At 43.5% G+C, this 21,866-nt stretch overlaps 1 protein-coding gene and 1 long non-coding RNA gene across 3 annotated transcripts in view; one reads left to right on the top strand and one right to left on the bottom strand.

The window, feature by feature from the left end:
• The window catches only part of TMEM131 (transmembrane protein 131), an 87,143-nt gene extending 83,051 nt beyond the window's left edge, over positions 1 to 4,092 (bottom strand). Inside the window, exon 1 of the mRNA XM_015850938.2 lies at positions 3,920 to 4,092. Within this exon, the coding sequence (XP_015706424.1) occupies positions 3,920 to 4,040 (121 nt within the window). The 5' untranslated portion in view covers positions 4,041 to 4,092. The remainder of the gene's footprint in view (positions 1 to 3,919) is intronic.
• Positions 4,093 to 9,360: 5,268 nt separating this feature from the next.
• On the top strand, positions 9,361 to 12,789 carry LOC107307438. Of its 2 annotated transcripts, XR_004305753.1 has the most exons (3): positions 9,361 to 10,249; positions 10,352 to 10,409; positions 12,342 to 12,789. It is a non-coding gene; the product is annotated as an uncharacterized LOC107307438 (long non-coding RNA). The 2 variants fall into 2 exon arrangements; XR_001552405.2 differs by lacking the exon at positions 10,352 to 10,409.
• The last annotated feature ends 9,077 nt before the right edge of the window (positions 12,790 to 21,866 follow it).

Here is a 21,866-nt window from a genome sequence, read left to right as displayed (position 1 = left end):
CTGCTATGAAGTCTGGAGGGGCTTTGTCACGCCGGGCACCATACAAAGTTCCATTAGGAGTTGAACCATCTCTACAGGCAAAGACACCTCAACCTGCCTCATGCAAGCAATGAGACCAGACACCACTAAAGGATAAAGAGATGCAAAGGAGGAAAAAAAATTATTTCTAGATAACACAATGCCATGGAGAATACGAGGTCTCAGCTTCCTGTTCACTGAATTACGATGCTTGCTTATATTTAATTCAGCCTAAAAATTTTGCAAATGCACATTTACTAGATCAGGTTGCCCAGGGCCCCGTCCAACCTGGTCTTGAACACCTCCAAGGACGGGGCATCCACAACCTCCCTGGGCAGCCTGTTAGTGACTTTCCTCATGCTTAACATGCTACTACTCCATCTACCACAGTGTTCACAGTTTGACCAAGGTAATTCTTTCTGGATCACATTTTGATTGATGTCAGGGTTAAAAAAGAGTATTAACATCAATAGCTGTGTGCTTATATTAGTTCTGACAGTAAAGTATGAGAAACGAGTAGTGTATGGGAAGAGTTTGTTACCTTATTGTAAGCATGTAAGCTTTCTCCCACATCAGCTTCCAGCATTAGCTTACTTTTCATACTCACATGAAGTATCCTGGGTTGCCATTTTAGATATCAAAAGCAAAAGAATCCTCAGGTTTAACAGCACACACATGGAAGACATTCGTCCTCAAAACATAATACTGACCATGGGGTTTAGAGTACTATTATGGCTTCCTTTACCTTACACCCAGAAGGATATTGTGCACTCCTCTCCACCAATTAAAACAACAACAAGAACTGCATGCTCAAATAGAAACTGAAAGTTGGCCTCAAACCACGTGGCAACACAGAATGTGGTAATTACACAAGAAAAGGAAGAGTGTACTACAAAAAGCCTGAAACCGTACTTGCAAAAGAAACTCTTATGTTCTATTTTTGCTCCTCCCAGATAACATGAGGTTCTTGGGGACTAAATGCACCATTTTCTTGTTGCTATTCTTTTGGGTAATCTGTGAACCCATAGCAAATGACAAAAACAAACTACATAACTTCAACTTTCTGCTCAGTCTCACTCATTCCTCAGTGACATACAGGCACTAAGGGCTCAGCCAGGCTACAAAATAAGAAGTAGCACATCACTTTTTGGTCTGAAACTGATGTTTAAGCTTTCCGGCCAGCCTACATACAGTTTGATCTGCTCTCATGTTTCCCCCACGTACTTTCAACATGTTCATACTTCTCTAGCGCAGAGAGCACGTAGAGCAATATCACTGTCCCCCATGAGTTCGATTCACAGTCTGTATACACAAAGGATTGGAGTTTTGTTTTCCATTGTTAGACAAATGGCAAAGCTGGTTATCTTCCACTTTTAACCTCCACCTCCTTAACTAACATTGGGGACCAGAAGCAGACACATCAACCTGGGATCCATCAACATCATCACAGAATCACACAGAATCAATTGTAGGGGTTGGAAGGGACCTCTAGAGATCATCGAGTCCAACTCCCCTGCCAAAGCAGGCTCCCTACACCACGTCACACAGGTAGGCGTCCAGGCAGGTCTTGAATATCTCCAGAGAAGGAGACTCCACCACCTCCCTGGGCAGCCCGTTCCAGTGAATCGTGATTCTTCTCACTTGTGACAACTCCTACTTGAGACACATGGAGGAATCATCACTCTTCTGTGCATTGGCTCCATCTTTCCCCACACTTTGCCCCACAGACATGCAAGATGGAAGGAAAAAAGAGTTCTCCATCTTCATTTTTCTCTTCCTTTTATGAGATTCTGATTGTTCTTCTCTCATTTCTGTCATCCATCTGATCCCCTTCTCTTATCGCCTTTTGTTCTGTAGCATCTCCTCTGGAATCTGTACCACACACACTGAGTGTCTTCATACAGTCACCTTCACCTGAGCTCAGCAGAAATAGGACAGGAGCAAGAATTCACTGCCTCAGTTCTACCTCCTCTCCACAACTTCCTTCCTGCAGCTCTAGTGAGACATGCATGTCCACATCTGAGGGATTCAGATGATATTCCTATTTTCTTACTTCCTGTTTTCAGCTACGTCCAACCAGCCCCACCCCCAACCCCCGTGTTTTTTGTTTTTAACTGTGCCTTCCTATGTTTGACGTCTCACAACCTAGTAAGAAAGGTGCTGAACAAAGGCTGAAACACCCTCCTCTCCCTTCCCTTCTCATGAACTACCGTTTCCTTTCAAGCTCCTACCCACTGTACAGACTGGTCCTTCCTCTTCCACGCTCAATTACTGCAGAATGCTGCAGAATGCTGCTCTGTTAAGATCAGCGGGACTGGATCTCACAAGCCACTGTCTGAAAAGGACTATTTGCCTTTTCCCCTTCTTCCTGGAGCTCCACATACATATTGCACTGAAGAAAACACTCGAGTTTTCAGTGGTGCCCCACACGTAAGCAAACCTAAGGAATCCATGAAAAATGAATTGGAGAAAAAAAATCCAGAACACAAAACCATGACTTATTAGTAAGTTTAAACATACTATTTAAAAGTCTACACCCAAAGGATAAGTCTTAAATAACAGGTTGTACGAACAGAAAGAAATCAGTGCAAACTCTGCCACTTTCTCAAAGGGCCTCAACCACAACCATTCGAACTCTGAATCCAGCACTGCCTTTGTTTACCCAGCAGTGCCAAGAGGCTGGAGAGAAAAAGCAGCAGCTCCTCCACACATCAACAAAACCATGTCACAGCAGAAGCTGTCACAGCTTCCAGGGCTGCATCAGTCCCATCACATCAATGTACGGCATCACTGACAAACCTTGTATACTCACACACACATGTGAAGGAATGCAACCAAAGTCAGAGTTAAAAATAGATGGTTCTGAAGTATTTGAATGAGAAGGTAGAAAAAGGCTTATTGACCTTTATTACGATACCTGCATGGTTACAACCCGTTCCATCCCCCAGGTCTGCTCTGGAGACACACTCACTGTCTCAGAATCACACAGATCACAGAATCACAGAATGAGCCGGGTTGGAAGGGACCTCAAGGATCATGTAGTTCCAACCCCCCTGCCTGGCAGGGCCACCAAACATACACATTTACTAGATCAGGTTGCCCAGGGCCCCGTCCAACCTGGTCTTGAACACCTCCAAGGACGGGGCATCCACAACCTCCCTGGGCAGCCTGTTCCAGGGCCTAACCACTCTCCTAGTGAAGAACTTCCCCCTAACATCCAACCTAAATCTTCCCTCTTTCAACTTAAAGCCATTTCCCCGCATCCTGCTAAAGCTCCTTGCCGAGCTCCCACTCTACGTCTTTCCTCTTCTTTATCCCAACTCTGCTTCGCTCTCTGCCCCCCCTCCGGTACCTCTCAGCCTCACTACGCCCCCCGCAGTGCAGCCCCGTGCTCGGAAGCAGCCCCGTGCCTCCCACCCGCCGCACAGCCACGCTTCAAAGCGAGCCGTGAGTCCGCAGCGAGGCAGCGCAGGAAGAAGCCACCCTCAATAACGCCGTGCCGTTCCGCTCGGGGCTCTTTTCTTCCCCTCCCCGCACCACGGAGCAAGACACGGCGACCCCCGGGCTTCCTCCGCCGGACCCCATTTGACTTTCGACCAAGTTCGGGGCGCACCCCGAGACCGCAGCCTCCTGTTCGCCTCGGCCCGGGCAGCGCTGGGAGCCGGCCGCGGGGCAGCCAACTCGACGCTTTTTCTGCTTTCTCCTCCCCTCTCTCCTCTTTAAAGGGCGGCCCCATCCCCGACGCTGTCAGCGAGGCCGACCATATTCCGTCTCGCCCCCTCCGGGGCGCGAGGCCCCGTGGGCTCCATCATCCTCCCCACGGCCAACAGCCGCAACCGCCGCGGCCGAAGGAAGAGAACGCTGCGATAAGAAGAAAGGACGGAAAACGAAGGGAGCTCACCTTCCTTCTCGGCCCGGGCCGCGTGCAGGAGCACCGCCAGGACGAGGCGCAGCGCGGCCGCCCCCCAGCCGCCGCATTGAGGGAAGGGAGAGCCGGCCGCCGCCTCCCGCCGCGCCGTCATCGCGCTGCCGCAGCCGGTGCGGGTCCGCCGCGTTCTCCGGCCGGGCCGCGGCGAGCGCGCGGAGGAGCTCGGGGAGGGGCGGGGCGGGAGGCGGGAGGAGCGCAGCGCGGGCACGAGACCCTGAGGGGCGGGAACAAGGGGGGGGAGGGAGGCGCCATTTTAAGTGTGGGCAACACGCTTTTTTCCTTGGCAGTGTTTGGTTTAATTTTTCTTGATTTTTTTTTAAATTTTCCCTCCTCGTTGTTGTTATTTTTTGCTGAGATTCTGTGGTTTTGTGCACGCTCGAGCCTGCCCGCGGCGCTGTTAATCTCGCCTCTGTGTCGCTATCCCGTCCTTGTGGAAGCTCAAGGGCTGCTCTCATTGTTTCCCCACAGACCCGCTCCGAGGTCTTCTCTGCCCGCTCTCAAAATGGAGACAGTGGGACTGCGCCTGCGCTCTGTCCTGCGGCACCCACCCCACCCCCCTGGCACCAGCGAGCCCTTTATGGGCTGAAATTATTCTTAATATCTAAACTGAACCCCTCCTGGCACAACTTAACGTGTTAAATGGCTCATTCAGTTGCTGTGTCCAATCCCCACCTCACCACAACCTCCTTTCGGGTCGTTGCAGAGTGCGATAAGGTCGCCCCTCAGCCTTCTCCACAATGAACAATCCCAGTTTCCTCAGCTGCTCCCCCATAAGACTTGTGATCCAAAGCCTTCCCAGCTTTATTGCCCTTCTTTGGATGCACTTCAGGGCCTCAGTGTCTTTCATGTAGTGAGGGGCCCAGCACTGAGCATGGTGCTTGGATGGGTCCTTGGACAGCCTGGTCTATGGGAGGGTGTTCCTGCCCCCACATGGGTAACTTTTGGGGATCCCTCCCAATAAACCCATCTGCATCACAACCTGAGGAGGAGCTTGAGGGTCAGTGTGAGAACACAATGGTATCCATCAGCTGAGGAAGAACACAACCTCCCGCTACCCATTTTAACAATATCTGTGGTCTTTGGATCTGTGAAATATGGGAATCAATCATTCACTTCCCAATCATTCACTAAGATCAACATCTTAGATTGGGTTTAAAGTTCTTAAAGATGAGGTCCTATTTCAGCTGCCATAGCAACGTAATAGATTTGGATAGTATGGTAGATCCAGAGTCTCAAAGGGACTGACTGATGTACAGAGTAAATAAAAATAAGTACATTTGTTATGGTTCTTACATAGTTGTAGTATATGCTGTTCTTTACTGTCAGAACACCCCAAAGGCACATTGAAATTGCATACATTGTTGTTTTCTTGAACTATGGCCGTAGCATCAGGTAAGTTTATTTTTGAGGAGAAAATGGAAAATTAATGGCATTGGATAAAAGTTTGTCACAGTTAACAGTGGTCATTTCCAGAAGACACTGCTTTGAATTAAAGGCCTGAGTGTAAATACTAATCTCTCACACTGCTTTTTTTTATTAACCACTGCGTTGAAGCAGCACATATGTGAATGAGAGACTTGAAAGCTCATGAGTCCCTCTTAACATTTCTCAGAACCGCTCAAACCACAGTAAATATGAAGCCAGATCAATGCTGTGAGCAGGAGCCACATGTGGACTTCTGTGGGGAACAGGTATGCGAATCAAGGAACATAAATCACACTAAGAACTTAGAAAGGCAAACAACAGTCTGTGAGTAATCATGATTTTACTTTATTAACAAGGCTTCTACTGTATACACATTGCTTTTCTGGGAAAATAAGTCAGCTTTTTTCTATTCTATTTTAAACTCAATGTTGCACAACTGAGCAGCCAGACTTTCTCATTCCAATTCATTCCACCTCTAAAATGAATGGGAACTCTAATGAAACTAAGACGTAAGGATGGTAAAATCTGCTTTTGTGTCAAAATGGAAATACCAACAGTGTTATTAAAAAAACAAAAAACAGAGGGTCTACAAAGTAAAGGAGAGAACAACTGTGAGTCCTGCCATTATGGTATGTAAGAATCTTACAGCATAAAAGTAAAGGCAGTTTTAATTATTTTATGCAGAGAATGTCTTTCTCAAAAGATATTTAGATATTTAGAAAACAAACAGCTCACAGTGCATATTCTTCCTTTCATCTTTATCCAGAACTCCTACTGTTTTCAGTCAAGAGTTCTGTGTGGAAAAAAAAAAACCAAACCACAATACAATATGGTTCAGTGTCTGTAAATGATATAGCAAAAGGCATTCCGTTAATTTATTTCTGAATTAATCTGGTTTATATTATTTCGTACAAGTTTGAGGCTCTGTGAGCTGCTTGGTTGATGTGTGCTGGGCATACAAATAGTAATGTTTGGATATCACAGTATTATATGAGCCTGTTGAACTCTATTTTTTTAATACAAGTCTCCTACTAAAAAATAACATAAGAAAATATTATGGAATGTAAGATATGGTTCTTTTTGAGATGTACTTCTGTAAATAAACAAACTGCATGAATTCCGAGACAATGAAGTTTGACAACTGACTAATCAGATGAAGAAATGCACAATTCCATTGCAGAACACGTCAGAAGGGCTCTGTAATGGGCAGCCTTAACTCTGTAGCTGTTGTCAATGTTTTTAGCATGATTGGTAAGAAATAGTAGACTGAACACAGGAAGGTGTGTGATTGGGCTACCTTCAGGTCTGCCTCCATCCCTGGAGGCACTGAAGGCCAGGCTGGATGTGGCTCTGGCAGCCTGGTCTGGTGGTTGGCGACCCTGCCTGTAGCAGGGAGGTTGAAACTAAATGATCTTAGAGGTCCTTGATCTTGAAGACAACCCAGGCCATTCTACCTATCATTCAGCATTGTCTACCCTAAGTGGAGGACTGTGTACTTGAAGACAGCAGTATTTACGGACCTAGAGTAGTTAAAATATTTCTCCTCTGAACGCCCAAAAGTCAGCTTCCAACTGTCATGGAAGCTACCTTCATTGAGAGTTTAAACTCTTCTTCTGGGCAACGAACCAGAACTGATAAAATAAGGGCGTGCATTTTCTGTCCTGCCATGTTTGCAGTGGACTCAGGAGGTTCTGGGAGAGTTGGTGGAGCGGTCACTTAGAAGCCAGAACCTCAATGGCTGCTGGTGTTCATAAGAGGTTATCTGTCAGACATCCATTCATTCTTCTGTCAGTACAAACTTACTCCTGGTAGCTTGTTTATTATTTCATGTTCATTTTAAATTGATTTAATTAAAAAAATATAAATATATATACTATTACTTCCTCTGCAAAGCACACACAAGTCTTGCACTTCGCTGCTAAGAGGATTTTCTGATATTCAGTCTCCATCCTCTTTTCCTTTACTCCTACTTACTCCCATATATAAAAGCTCAAGTATTTTCTCCCCATCTTCAAGGTTTATATTACCTAAGTTTTTGCTGACTGAATATATGCCTCCATCTACCTCTCCGTTAACAAAACTAGATGTATTTAGCTCTTTTAACCTTTTTCTATAAAACAGCTCTTCCGGATAATTCTTGCCACTGCTCCTTAAATTGCCTCATTTGCCTTGACATTATGATGGATTGCAGAGAAACGTTGCACATACCAGCATTCCATCTGCTAGGAAAAAGTTGTCCTTTCAGAAATGTTTCAGTAAGCTCAGGCTGCCAAAATGAGTTTGTGTCACTTAAATGTTTTGCATCACTTGGCTGTATTTTTGAGCTAGTACCAGGCATCCCAAAGCTGAGCTTACTGCTCTGTGAGTCTGTGCCTTATCTTTTACTTGTCATTACTCTGCAGCCCTGGGTACTCCAATGGACTTGTCAGCTAAAGTCAAACCCTTCAGCTGTAGACAGGTAGCTCAGGACTCCCTCTGCTTTAATCATCCATTACATCCAGTTAATCACTCAGGTGATCGTACACCTAATATAAAATCCAAGATACATCACAATTTCTGTTAAACCACTGAAAGAAAATACCCTTTAGTTCTTTAAGAATTTTACATCCTGTGACCTAAATGTGACCTAAACCTAAGCCAGGTTTAATTCCTCAGATAAGGGGATGATCAACTTCTTATCAGTCTTGACATTTATGACACCTACTTGTGCTGAGAACCTCCTTTCAGCATTACCATGATAAGAGCTGTGACAATGTGTGATTCTGGCTTACTAGATTCCTCATATAAAAGTAATTACACAGTATTTTGACCACAATAGTAGAGTTGTAATAGCACTATGGTGAATTGTGATGTGAACTGTTTTTGTAGATACAGCACACAGGAGTGAAGGGGTGCTGACCAGAGGACCCTGACAGGCTCAAGAGGTGGGCCCATGCTGGGCTGGAGGGCTGGAGCACCTCTCTTAAGGAGACAGGCTGAGAGAATTGGGGTTATTTCACCCGGAGAAGGCGCCAAAGGAGACCTTAGGTGTTCCAGCTACAGGGGCCTATAGAAGAATAGGAGTGGGATTCTTTACAATGGCATGAAGTGATAGCACAACTGGTAATGGCTTTAAACTAAAAGAAGGGATATTTAGATTGGATGCTCCTGAAAAATTATTCACGATGGTAAGATGCTGGAATGGATTGCCAAGAGAAGCTGTGAATGTCTCATCCCTGGAAGTGTTCAAGACCAGAATGGATGGTGCTTTGGGAAACCTGATCCAGTAGGTGTCCCTGACCACAGCAGCGGGTTGAATTTGTATGGTCTTTAAGGTCCCTTTCAACCCAAACCATTCTATGATTCTGATTCTATACATATTTGGAAAGTTACACGCAATAGACATTCGTCTCATTAACACATCTCTAATTCATGTTTTCCTGCTGCTTGATCTATGTCATGCAATTGCCATAGCACAGTCCCTCTCTCAGACTTATGATTCCAGCACCAAGAGTCTTGGTTGGTCTGATATGGGATGACCCATATTGGTTTGATATGTAAAAGGCAAAGGCACCTCAAGGAGTCTAGCTTGTATCCAGCTGTAGTTCAGTGGCATGAATTCTCCATGTGGAGTGACTGTGCATATCACTTTTGCTCAATCTAAATTGTTATCAGTATTCTTGTACCCTAACCATCCAATGCAGTGCTATGCAGTGCGACATAGTGAAGCTGGCAGATAAGGCAAAAAGGGTTCAGTCCTGACACAAAGCCCAGCCTAATGGAAGACCTCAACATCAGATTAGCTCTGTGCTTAAGAGCAGTATTGATGAAGTGAATTGCTCACATATAACCATGTATTCATCAGATGTCTTGCTAGTATGGTCCAGATTTGCCATATTGAGTTCCCAAGGGTGGACTATTGCAGCCTATTTTAGTTGTAAGCACAATTGTATGGCCTTGATAATGCTTGGCAACCTGGCAAAATTCCTTAACTGATGGTGTAGCCAATAGATGTTCCACTGTGACAGCAAGGTATGCCATATTTATTCCTCTCATACACTGATTTAGGAATGCTGGAACTTTGTAGCATGACGCTACTGTCAAGGCTGCTGTGGTTCCTTGAAGACCTGCAGAGCAGAAAGTCAAGGCTGTTGACATGGTATCACAGTGTTGTACCCACAGAAACATGGATAGGTGATAAATGTGCTAAATTCTACATGCTGATTTTTTTCTGTTGGAATAGGAGCCTTTGCATGCAGAAGCAGTCTAGTGATGCAATAGGACAGAGCAAAGAGGAAGAAACAGAAAAAGACTAGGCTTAATCTGAGGGCTGACCAACCGCCTTATTCAGTCCAAAGATACGTAAGCTATATTCCTAAGTTCCTCAAGCTTTCCAGAATGTTGAAACTTCTGATTTTTGGGGTTAGATGGGATCTCACCGAAATAGTGATATATTTGACTATGTGTGCATTTTCTGGTGAGCACGTCCAACATCACTGCATTGAGCTGAATGGAGCACTACATCAGAGGCAGTGTCACCTGTGTGTTCCAATTACTGTGTGGGCCACTTATCCTCAATGAAAGAAACCAAAGCCAGAGACATCCATGCATGGAGATCAACTTGTGGGAAGAGGTAGGATGAAATTTTTATGGTATAATCTGTTTAAATGCCTTAAAATTTGGAAGCAGATCTGTCTGCTTGTTCCTTCCTTCTGTGCTTTCGATGTTTCTTCTCCAGCTTTTTGCAGTCTCTTCTGGAGGAGCTTGAAGAGTTTGAGGATTACATTCTTCTCTTTGCCCTTCAGACAGCTCTAGATATTTTCTCCATCTGAACTGAGTCATATGCTACATGATATGAAGACTGAGTAGGTGAATGTCTGGATTTTCCTGTCCTTTCAGGTAACTCATATTATCATTGAAAATGTCATTCTTGGTATAGACTTTGGGTGTGCACTTCTTCTTTTTTGGTCTTATGTTGCGTCTTTCATTTCTCTTTCCGAGCTGGATTATATAAATTATGGTTCTTCACTGTTGGCTGACTTCCCTTTTCCTGCTGTGGGTAAGCATCTCTTTCAGTTCTGCATGTTAAAATAGAAAAAAAAAAAAAAAAAAAAAAAAAAACCCAAAAAAAAAACCCAAAAACCATGAGACCAAAAGTAGAGTAGACTCTCATGGTGCAGCTCTGTAGCCTCGAAAGGACCTTCAGTGATATTTAATTGCAATGGACTGATAGAAGTTGTTATAACATGTCTCTAAGTGCTTATGATCTCCTCTCTCACTCTGGGGAATAAAGGCTCTCAAGGAACAACGTAGGGATATTTATGGGTGAGAGTTAGTTCCGAGGTCTATAGACCACATCAAGTACTATCATTTGAGGCTGCGTTCCCTAAGTTTTGCATTATTTGCAGCCTCTTCATGTTCAGATAGGAGGGTTACCTCCTCTATTTCACCTTTCAGAGGAGATGCCAGGCCTTTCAGGGCAGGTAAAGGAGAAATGACACCAGCTGGTCTAGGATAATACAGCTCTTACAAGAGGCTGCGTTTGCAGTGGGGGGTTGAGCTGTCTTCAAACAGGTTGTAGCAGGCAGCTTGGGATCTGGCTACAGTTCCCACCCCTGTCTCGTCTGAATTGAATTAACATGTATTCCAGTCCTGCAAAATTGTATCCAGTGTCTACCAAATCTCAGACCTGAATAAACTGAGATGTGGCTGGGTGTGAGACATCCCAATCTTTTACTGTACAGGAGAGTACAGAAAGATTCAAAAGACAAAGCACTCACTTGGATGAAGAGCTGTGCTGGGTTAGTGTGCCAAGGAAGCCTGAACTGAGGCTCCTGAATAAGTGGTTGATTTTCTTGAAGAATCTTGTTCTCAATAAGAGCTGGCTGCTCTTCATCCAGGTGCTGCTCTCCCACCAGCAGCAGCCAATCTGTCAGCCTTCCCTGTCCAAACTGAGATATGGGTACCTTAACATGCATCAGGATGGAGGTGATGTTTTCTTCAACGAAAAGAATGGGGTAGAGTGGAGAACTCAAAACATTTTGGGTTCAAAAAAAGACAGAACATTTTGGCACCAATGCCCTCTTTGAAGATGAAAGGACCCTATACATTCCTTTAGGGGTATATCTACATGAATTAATGTGGATAGTTGCTTGCCTACTCTTACACTCTGAGCTACCAGGACACAGGCCAACTCTGATATGAAAACTGAAACCACTGTGCTTATATTTACCATAAGTACTCTCTCAGCAGGGCTTATCAACACAGTTCTTAGCTTTCTAGTCAGTGCAGCTACCTAATATCCAGATCAGTCTGGCCTGCATCCAGCCAGCTCAGACCACAAGCAGCTGCATGCAGTGCTCCACACAGACATATTATCCTCACTTCCATTTCTGTCTGGTGACTTACAGTAGGCAGGTATCACAGTGGCTTCTGCAGCAGTTGTACATGGCTAAGAACAACTGGGCAGTCATTCTCACAACTCCTGTGACAGTGACATCCTTGGTATTTAATTTCATGGCCTGTTCAATTAAAACTTAAAAATGAGAACATGCTGAAACTAAAGGGGAAAAAAAATAAAAAAGAAAACCAGCTCTAAGCTATTATTTATTTAAAATCACTTTGAAATGAAATTAAGCTTTTCAAAGATGAATAGGTTTCTTGTGGCTCCAAAACAAACAATAACAAAATCCAAGCTTGCTTGTGCAGCAGTGATTGAGGTGGTGAATGGTGAGGAGATGGTCACAGTGGGCTGAGCTGAATAAAGCATGCCAGCAAGTTCTTGAAAAACCCATGTAGGAGGGAGTCCTGCTGCAAATCTGTAGAGTGATATGACTCAGCTTCATTCAGATAAGGTTTTCGTAGGGAAATAAGAGACGAAACCTCTGATCTTGCTTGCTGTCATATAAAACAGGGTTATAAATGGTTCTGCTAGTGTCTTAATCATAGCTTCCAAGTAATTTTTTGTTGCCAACATTCCTTTGCGTTGTAGTGTACTTTGACACAGCGCTATTGCATGTGCTTCAAGAGAATTCAATGGCTCTTCAGTAAGAAACTTGATGCCTCACAGACCACCAGAGATGGCTGTGCCAGAAGGAAGACAGTACATGAAAAGTGGCCAAGTGGACTTCCTGGCTGGGGATCGTGCAGCTGGCCATCAGCCTGCTTTCATAGAAACAGAAGGAGCAGAAACATCCCCAGAGGACCATTTGGGCAAACAATGACAGATGGATCCAGGCAGTCCAGCTTCTCTCTTAAGCAAAGTCTGCTTGTATTGGAACTATTCAGAAAGCCACACCACGCTTTAAAGGAAACAAACAAATAAATCTACAGGAGAAAAAAGAACAAACCAAGACACCAAATTAGCTGCCAAAGTACAAGCTTGCTGTTATAACCAGCTGTTTAACAATAAAGCTGCAGGAAACGTTTGTTCCCTTGCATTTGCATAGTGCCATCCATACAAGATGGTCAGGAGCTGGAGTGGGCTGAAATTGACTGTCCAGGGATGTGGTTGAATCATTGTCCCTGGAGGTGTTTGAGAAACATTTAGATGTTGTACTGAGGGATATGGTTTAGTGAGGAAATGTTGGTGGCAGGTGGACAGTCGTACTGGATGATCTTGGAGGTCTCTTCCAACCTTCGTGATTCTATGATTCCACGATAGAAAGGTCATTCAGTAGCATAACCAAGAGTCCGAACCCTGCTGATTCTGCGATGTCCAGAATTGGCAGATACTAATCTCTTGATCTATCCAAAAAACCCAATTATTTTTCATCCCTTCTGGTTTACCTGCTTATTTTTTCCTAAAATATGCAGAAACATTCTTGTGTTCCTAAGTCTTGTGATCCATTTAGAGCCAGGAAACTGAGATACAGAACGGTTGTGCCGACAGAAAAGAAGGAAGAGGGAACACCATTGCTTTGAACAATGCTATTTATATAGAAGACCCATGCTTTTATAAATGAAGATATGAGAAAGCATATTTCTGAAAATACTGCACCTCTTAAAGTCCTACAGTGATATCCTGTGAAGTTTTCAGACTTGTTTGATGACTGGCCTTGGTAACTCCAGTGGCTGCTTATATAGAAAGCAGTGTAAGTTTCTGGAGAACAAGTGAAACCCGAATTATTCATAGTTTAATGTGTCATTTCTTCTCTTGCTTCATATCTTTGAATACGGTGTCATTTTTAGCTCTCCAAAACACACAGGCACCACTTTCATTTTTGCACAACTACATATTTTAAGGAGGATGTTTAAACAGCGCTGGCAACTTTGCATTTCTAAATGTTAACATTCTGGTTTTCACCTAAATAAAGCAGGGTTTGCAGTGGAAAACCCAGCGTGTAAGCTCATAAGTATGGTTAGAAAGAGTATGTGGAAAAATGAAAACATGAATTAAAAATATCCGTGTTAAACTTGGGCTGTAATGCCTGCCACAATTTTACTGTTACTGATGCATTTGCTGTGGAGAGCAGAACACTAACATGAGGTAAAAAAGCACAGGAATTAACTTCTAGCTATTCCAGCAGGGCAGAGCCCTGTGAATCACACTATGAAGCACAGATCAAATGCTCTTATGCAAACATCGTACTGTGTTGGCACTAATTCTCCATGCACCCTCAGAGGACTGATGATGTGGCATTCCCCAAGTGCACATTTGCTTTGTGTAACTGTGGGCAACCGCTCTCAGGCACAGTATGCTAAGTATAAGCATTTACATCCTCTGCTATGGGGGAGCAAAAATAGAGTGGGAAAAGCAAACTCTGAAGGTGGCCTCGTGCTTACCAGGCCACCTCCTACATGCCCAGTGGTCGTGGCTCCTCTAAGAGACAGGATGACCTCCCTCCTGCACACTTCCATCCGATCCCACAGAGATCTGGGCATGTCCTACTAGGTCTGCATCATGCAAGGACTTCAGAGCCACATCTCTGGCATCACCTGAGGCTTCCCAGCTGTCTTCTGCTTCAGTGCAGTGTTGAGGCCACATCTCCTGTTTCTCGTCAGTGTTTAATTTGCTGAATCAGTACTCAGTGAACTGATTCAGACCCTAGTGTTGGTGACTAATGCCAGACACTCCCTTCCTTCTAGGCACCACCTCCTCCACACTCCTTAACCCTGTTCAGCCAGGGAACTACAGAACTGGAGACCAGCTGTGCTCTCTGTTCACCATGGCTCTGCTCACCATGTGAACAGGTGGTGACAGATAAGGCCTTATCCCCAGGTGGTTAGTTTTTATTCACATAAATGTGTCAATTAATATCTGTTTTTTTTAAATTATTATTATATATATATAAGGTCTGTGTAGTTACAAGATCATAATCTTTGCACGCCCTATAGTTTACAGGGCTGTTCTTGAAAAGAGAGACTGGGTAGAGTGAAACTATTGTTGTTTCTCTCCTCAGTCAGATGGGATCAGATGTAGAATAAGGCAGATATCTTGGGAATTAAAACTAAATGATAGCTGTAGTTTTATTTATGAAGAGCGGCCTTATACCATGTAGAAGCTTAAGACTTCTAGGAACACTCTCAGTAAAAATTCTGGCCCAACTTCCTTATACCAAAGCATAACATAATAAAAACACAGAGACATCCTACTAAAAAAAACCTTACAACATCACCTCTGGGTGCTCTCTGTACTCCTGGTACAACTTTTCACTACTTTGTTTAGCAAAAAGCTAAAAGCACAAGCAGTGTGATCATTGCTGTGATCTCCATGGCTCCAGGAAGGCCACCGGTCTTTGCAGTCTCCAGTGTGAGACTGCCTGCTCAAGTCTAGGGGATATCACAAATTCTTATTCTGTCTATCAATGAGACTAAAATGCTTGTGCTGGCCAGACCCATCTGTTATGTGCAATTTGTGTCTTGAAATCTTCTGTGCAGAAGCCAATGGCATCCTCGACAAGTTTAAACCTTCTAAACCAACCTTCTAAAAAAGCTTCAGAGTTCCTCGGGCTTGGGCTGGATCTTTCTCTGTGGCTTTTCTTAAGTGTCTTCAGTTTTCATTTCTGGAGTTAGATAATTTATCATCCTCTGAAATGTTTCTGGTATATCATGAATATGAAAGTTGCTCTGCAGAATTTGCAGTCATTTGTGCTTTGCCTTAATTTGTCAACGTCACTGAAATTGGATGACCTGGGCTCCAAATCAGAACCAATGAAGATATTTTGCTTTTGACTGTAGTAAAGTGGGTCACTATTTTGAACTGCGTTTCTAGTAGTTATTTCAAAGCTTTGACTCATTTCTTGGAGAAGTCATGGAAGGTTTTTGGTTTGTTTTCTTCTTCCTTCATAGTTGCACTGCAGGAAATTCAAGACGATGCAGATGTGGCCAGGCCCCTTTCTACCACCCAATGTAATCCCTCACAGTTATCCACTAAGACAAGAAAATAATGTAAGGGCACGCTGTGATGTGTCACCCGATATTATAACTGTTTGCAGTGCTCAAATTCTTGCAAATTTAATGAAAATGGCACCTAATAGAACTTTAGCTGATACTTTTTGTCCCTGTGAATGTTTCCCTTCACCTTATACAAGATGGGATGTTTCACACTTTTTTTGCCAGGACACGCTGTGGAACATTTGGCTACTGTCCTTATGGTCTGGAAATGTTAATCACTTGTTTTATTGTTGTTGTTCTTAGAGCTCAATTTCTTATGCCTCGTGAGGCCGTATACTGACTAGGAGAGAACCTGACTGCGCAGCTGTAGTTTCAAATCCTCCAGCAGATCCACTTAGGAGTAGTATTGCACAATGACCTACTTCAGAGCTAGCAGAGGGAGTAATTCATCTTTGCCACTCCATACTCATCCTAGAAACATCTGAAGCCTAAAGAACTCCCTGAAGCCATATCTCTTCCTGCCAGCTTCCAGTGGGGGGCTTCAACACTGTTCCAGAGCACATTTATTCTGTCAAATAGCCCACAACCCCTTCTGGGCCCTTACATGAAGGCAACTTTCGCTACAGTAGCAGTAGAAATACTAATCACAATATGATCTGACAAACTTCCACAGACTAGAGGTTTAAAGGGAGATGATTTTCTTTCTGTGTCAAGCAATCATTAATATTTCCCGGTGCTCTTCTTAAAGTATGTTTTCTTCCCCTTTGTCTCTTAAGCATTTTCCATGGATCAAGGTTTCACCAAATCACAGCCCAATGGCACCTTGCCTTTTCAGCTATTCACTTCAGCAGAGCACAGTATGTGCCAGCTTTCAAGTCTGTTCTTTCTCATGAAGAACACATCTTAAACGCATAAAACTATTAGGGAGTATCCGGAGAAGGGCTATGAAGATGGTAAAGGGTGAGACATATGAGGAGCAGCCAAGGTCCCCTGTTGTGTTCAGCCCAGAGCAGTGTAGGCTGAGGGAGAGCCTCATCGTAACACACATCTCATCAGGAGGGGAGCAGAGGGGCAGTACCGAGCTCTCTCTTTGGTGACAGTGACAGGGCCTGAGGGAATGTCATGGAGGTGTGTCAGGGGAGGGTCAGGTTGGGGATTAGGAAAAGGTTCTTCACCAGGGCATGGAACAGGCTGCCCAGGGCAGTGGTCACAGCCCCAAGCTGTTGGAGTTCAAGGAGCATTTGGACAACGCTCTCAGATATAGGGTTTAAATAATAGGTGGTGCTGTATGGAGCCAGGAGCTGGACTTCATGATCCTTGTGGGTCCCTTCCAACTGGGTTATTCTGACTGTATGACTCCATTCGTTGCTGGTGGTGTGCCAACAACTCTGTAGCTCTTGGTTTCCTGCATGAGCCTTCCCTCCATTTGGGCCACTCTACCTCCTTTGGCTTTTGTCTCCTCATCATCTGCAAAAGTCCCATCTGGCTTAGGACCCCCTAAATAAATTATTTCTTTCAACTGGCTCATGGGATTCCTGGATGCCTATGAACATGTTGCACTTGGGCTTCCTCCAAAGCTTTAGTCACTTCACTAGAAATGATTCCTTGAAATGCTGCATCTGGTCTAAATGATTCACCCTGAGGCTGGGAATTCACAGCTGATACCTTTATATTTCTGACTCTGTGTTTACAGCTCATTCCACAGCTTGTCCACTGCATTACCGGTTACGTTATTTGTATTGGCTGACAACTACAAGTTGCCTTTGCTAAACCTTACCTAAGTAAATGGCAATACTAGACTTTCTGCTGGCCTCCCCCTGGGTACATCTTCTCTGCATATTACTCACTCTGAATTTGGCAGAGTAAGTTCTACTTCACTTAAACCATCTTCTGATCTGGGACATTTAGGGAACTCTCAGTAAAAGCTTCCTCAGTGCAAATAAATCTCTACGTAGAGGCTACCCTGCTTTTGAGTGTACTGTTTATTTGGCATTTCCAAGGAGCTGGATTTCCACTTTTTTTCCTTCCTCCACTTCAAGTGCTTTGTAAGTACACCACCTGCATGCAAAAAATTCACAGCAAAAGGCTTTTGCCTTTCCATCCAAAAGCATTGTCAAGATGCTGTCCTGCTGTCCCTTTACTCTCAGAGAACAATAGCTTAGTGACAGAAAGTTCTCCTTCTTGTGGACTACAGATATCTTAGGAAAAATGCTGCTTCTATTTTGAGGCTGCTGCCATGATTAAAGAGTAGCAGAAGGCAGCTGTGGAAAGGCAATACCTTTTGGAGGAAGTGCTCTCTCTGCTAATTATTTTAAACTACTTTTTCTCTTGCCCATCTGGAGGGGATTGGAGGCCACTGGGGGAAATAGAGTAGCTACAGAAGATAGAGGTAGCATTAAAGCCACGCAGAGCTTTTGTGCAGAGGAAGTCCTCATTAGAGCCAAAGCAATGACAAAAGACTCACATGGCTTCTGAGTCTGAATCCGGCTCTTGGGCTGGGACCTGGACCTGAAAAGTTATGCTTTTAGGTGACCAAGCTCGTTGCTAAAATACTCTCCTTGTTAAGCAAACAGCAACCAAGGCCGTATGCCAAACCACCTTGTCCTCACCGTCATCATGAAAGAACACTGACTCACACCTTTGCCAATCTGGTTTATGGTTGCCTTGTATCAGAGGTTAGGAGTGTAATCTAAGGCACCGGTTCAGGTGGGTTACCAATCCCTTTGCAATAAAACAGTTATTTAGACTTTGTCACCAGTGTAATAGATATCCTTAGGAAGAATCAGAATCAGAACATCAAAATTGTATGCAATGCCTTTTTCCCTCTTTTTTGACCTTCTAATGGCAAAGAAAACCTAGAATAATTTCTTATTGTCTCATTTAGCTTTACAAGCTCTGTAACTGTAGAATGACTTTTGTACAGCCCAACAGCTGACACACAAAGACAAACAACATTATTTTATCATTTCTGTGACTCACTTGACATCAGTCCACATTTAGTCATACTTCGAGGAGTATATGGATAGGTAGAGAAATCTGTTCTAGTTATCAAGCAAATGAATATTTTACTTCATTTTATTTATGGTCTGTATCTACCACTGTAATAAAATTTAAGGAAAGACTGAGACCAGTGACTTGCAATCTCAGATTTATAGGAGTCACTTTTTTTTTTTTTTTATTCATTTATGTCTGCCTTCCTTTCTCTGAAGGGGATATTGCTTAGTAAGCAGGGTCTTCTTGACTCAGGAGTAGAAATGTTCTATGCTTGGCTGAGACCCCTTCTCAGTGCTTGTTTCCTCCTGAAGGAAGGCTAATTTGCTTCATTTCTTTATCAGTTTAGAGTGAGTTTTTCCATCATTCCAAGCATGAGAATTACCAATCCCCCATTGCCAAAGCTATCTGAGATGTGCATGGCCATCTGCCATCCTCTGGGGCCATAGTACTGTGTGGATCCAGTGTTTTCCTTTTGCAGAGGTGGGAGACGATACATTGGCAGCCTCCAGCCCTGCTGCCTGGCACTCTGTGTGTCTTCTGGTAACCTTGCATACTGTAATCTTATCAATCAAATTCTCTGATGAAAGAGGAACCTACAAGGTTATATAAGGAAAAAAAAAAAGACCAAACTATAAATGCACTTATTTTCTAAAGTGATTGACAGCTCAGTCATTGCTCCTCTTACTCATCCTACCAACTTCTAGGCACTTCTTCAAGGAGTACTGTATAAAACCAGTATGCTGCAAAAAGCTTCATGCTGCTGAAAAACTGACTTAGGCATTTTTCAGTTCTTCTGTTCCATTATTATGAAATCAGGAGTGAATTTCTGGCTTTTCTGGCTGCTCTATTTAGAAATCTCTGCTGATATCCAACTGTGTCAGCACTAGTGAGAAGCATTATCAACCACAGCGTCGGTCTTTTCCCAGGTAGAAGCTGGAAAACAAAATTTTGCTTTCCACTCATCTTCCTCCGATGAGTTTCCACACCTCCATTGTCCCAGTTGACTGCTGATCAAATTTTGGGTGTGATCTTCTTTTGGATAAGCAGATACAGCTGAGGTTTTCACGCTGCCTGGATTCTCTAATTGGAAAAATCTTAAGAGAAACAGGGGAGGCTACCAGACCTCTTCCTGTCATCTGTAAATAATTTTCAAAGACTACAGAGAATATTGGAGACATGTCAAACTTTTAGAAACTTCAGAAAAAGAAATTGGAAGATCCCAATGTAAATTTCAAGTGTTGTGTGCTATCTGTCCTGGGAGGCCATAATGCAGATCAGGCCAAAAATGAGCCCATCAGTGCTGTTTTTTGTTTGTTTGCAGACAGAGGGTCATATATACCAAAGTGTAGGGCAACCTTGAATGTAAGGTGATGTTTCACTCTTTGATTTAGAAGAAAAAAATATATAAATAGTAATGTGCTGGAAATTCCCTAAATATTAAGCCAGAATCATCATATGTTCCACCCACCACCTCTTGACATGGCAGTTGCTGGTTCCATGTGAAGTCCAGAAAAATCAAAGCTGTTTTGGATCAGCAAATAGACACTGTGCTTCTTGAAGAATTGAAGAGTATTTCCAGGAAGATTTCTAGAGAGAAGTGTACGGAAATGTCAGTAAAGACTTCGTCAGTTAAGAACACATGGTTTTGCAGCTATGATAGATGGATAATGACCAGAATGCTGCATGATGGCAGTGACATAGTTTATGAGATTCTACAGCATAGCCCATACATGGGTGAAAACAATTATATCAGCAATTGAAGGTATGCCGTATATCTTGTGAGCCAGTGCTCACAAGTTTTTTTTTCCTTGCATCAAGTGATTTATGACATTTTCCACTCTTGCCCTTCTCCTCCTTTCAAATGACTGTGTTGGTAGCCATCATGGAAGTATTTAAGACCATAGGCTTCCTGAAGTCTGAAAAATAAAAAAGCAAACAAACCCATCTGGTATGTGTATATACATGTACATGCATACACCCATGGGTATATGTACACATGGTATGTAAGGGTGCGATCTGTTGTCTGTATGGAGAGAAGGAGGGGAAGGAAAGAGAAAGACTTAAACTTAGTCTACTTTTCTACTCTGCTGTTCTGTTCTGGGGCTACCAACACAAGAAGGACATGGAGCTGTTGGAGCTGATTCAGAGGAGGGCCACAAAGATGATCAGAGGGCTGGATCACCTCCCTGATTACGATGGGCTGAGAAAGTTGGAGCCTGCAGAAGAAAAGGCTCTGGGGGCCCTTATAGTGGTTTTGAAGGGGGCCTACAGGAAGGCTGGAGAGGGACTTCTTATAAGGGCATGTTGCAACTGGCTTTAAACTGGAAGAGGGTAGATTTAGACTAGATATTAGGAAGGAATTCTTTACTGTGAGGGTGCTGAGACACTGGAACAGGTCGCCCCACAAGGCTGTGGATGCCACCTCCATGGAAGCATTCAAGGCCAGGCTGGATGGGCAAGCTGGTCTAGAGGGAGGTGTGCCTGCCTACAGGAGGGAGTTGGAGTTAGATGATCTTAAACGTTCCTTCCAACCTGAACCATTCTATGATTCTATGATAATTTCTAAGCCAGTCTGATGAGTATTTGGAGATACGCAGACAGTTCAGAGAAGAATCGGGATGGTGCCAAAAAGATCTGTCTGCTCTGAGACTGTGCATGTAGGGCTGTTGCAGTCACTTGTTCCATGTGGGCAGCTTTTCATGTGGAAGCAGGTGTCCATTTCTTCCAGCACAAGGTCCCAACACTTCGATACGGCAAAGTCTTTTGCCTGCACTCCATTTTCCCAGTTGTAGAAGCAAAGTTTGCGTCATGCTCTGTGAGGTCAGAAGCTCGGGATCCAAAAATTGCATTCTTCTTCATGAGTAAACTTTAGCATGATCCCAGGTGACTCATTAGGTTGCCGTGTTGTAAGGCTGGGCCACTTATGACAACGCTCTCTTAAATACTGGCTGAGTTTTCTGAGGAGGAAATGTGTGAAGAGCATAAAAAAATGGCATCCTTTCAGCATTAAATATTTAAACATATTTTTGGACAAGGTTTGTAACTCTGTATGTTGTAGAATTTCTTATTTACCTTTTTTCCTATCTGCCAAAATAAATTTTAAGGAAAAAATAAAAAGTAAAATTATATATTTGTTAAGAAATAATCTTTCCATGCAGTATATTCAGACTTTTTTCATCAACTTGTC

Source organism: Coturnix japonica, chromosome 1, assembly GCF_001577835.2.
Source record: "Coturnix japonica isolate 7356 chromosome 1, Coturnix japonica 2.1, whole genome shotgun sequence".
Lineage (NCBI taxonomy): Eukaryota > Metazoa > Chordata > Aves > Galliformes > Phasianidae > Coturnix > Coturnix japonica.
The sequence above is the reverse complement of the archived record's forward strand: the minus strand, read 5'-3'. Positions and strand labels throughout refer to the sequence as shown.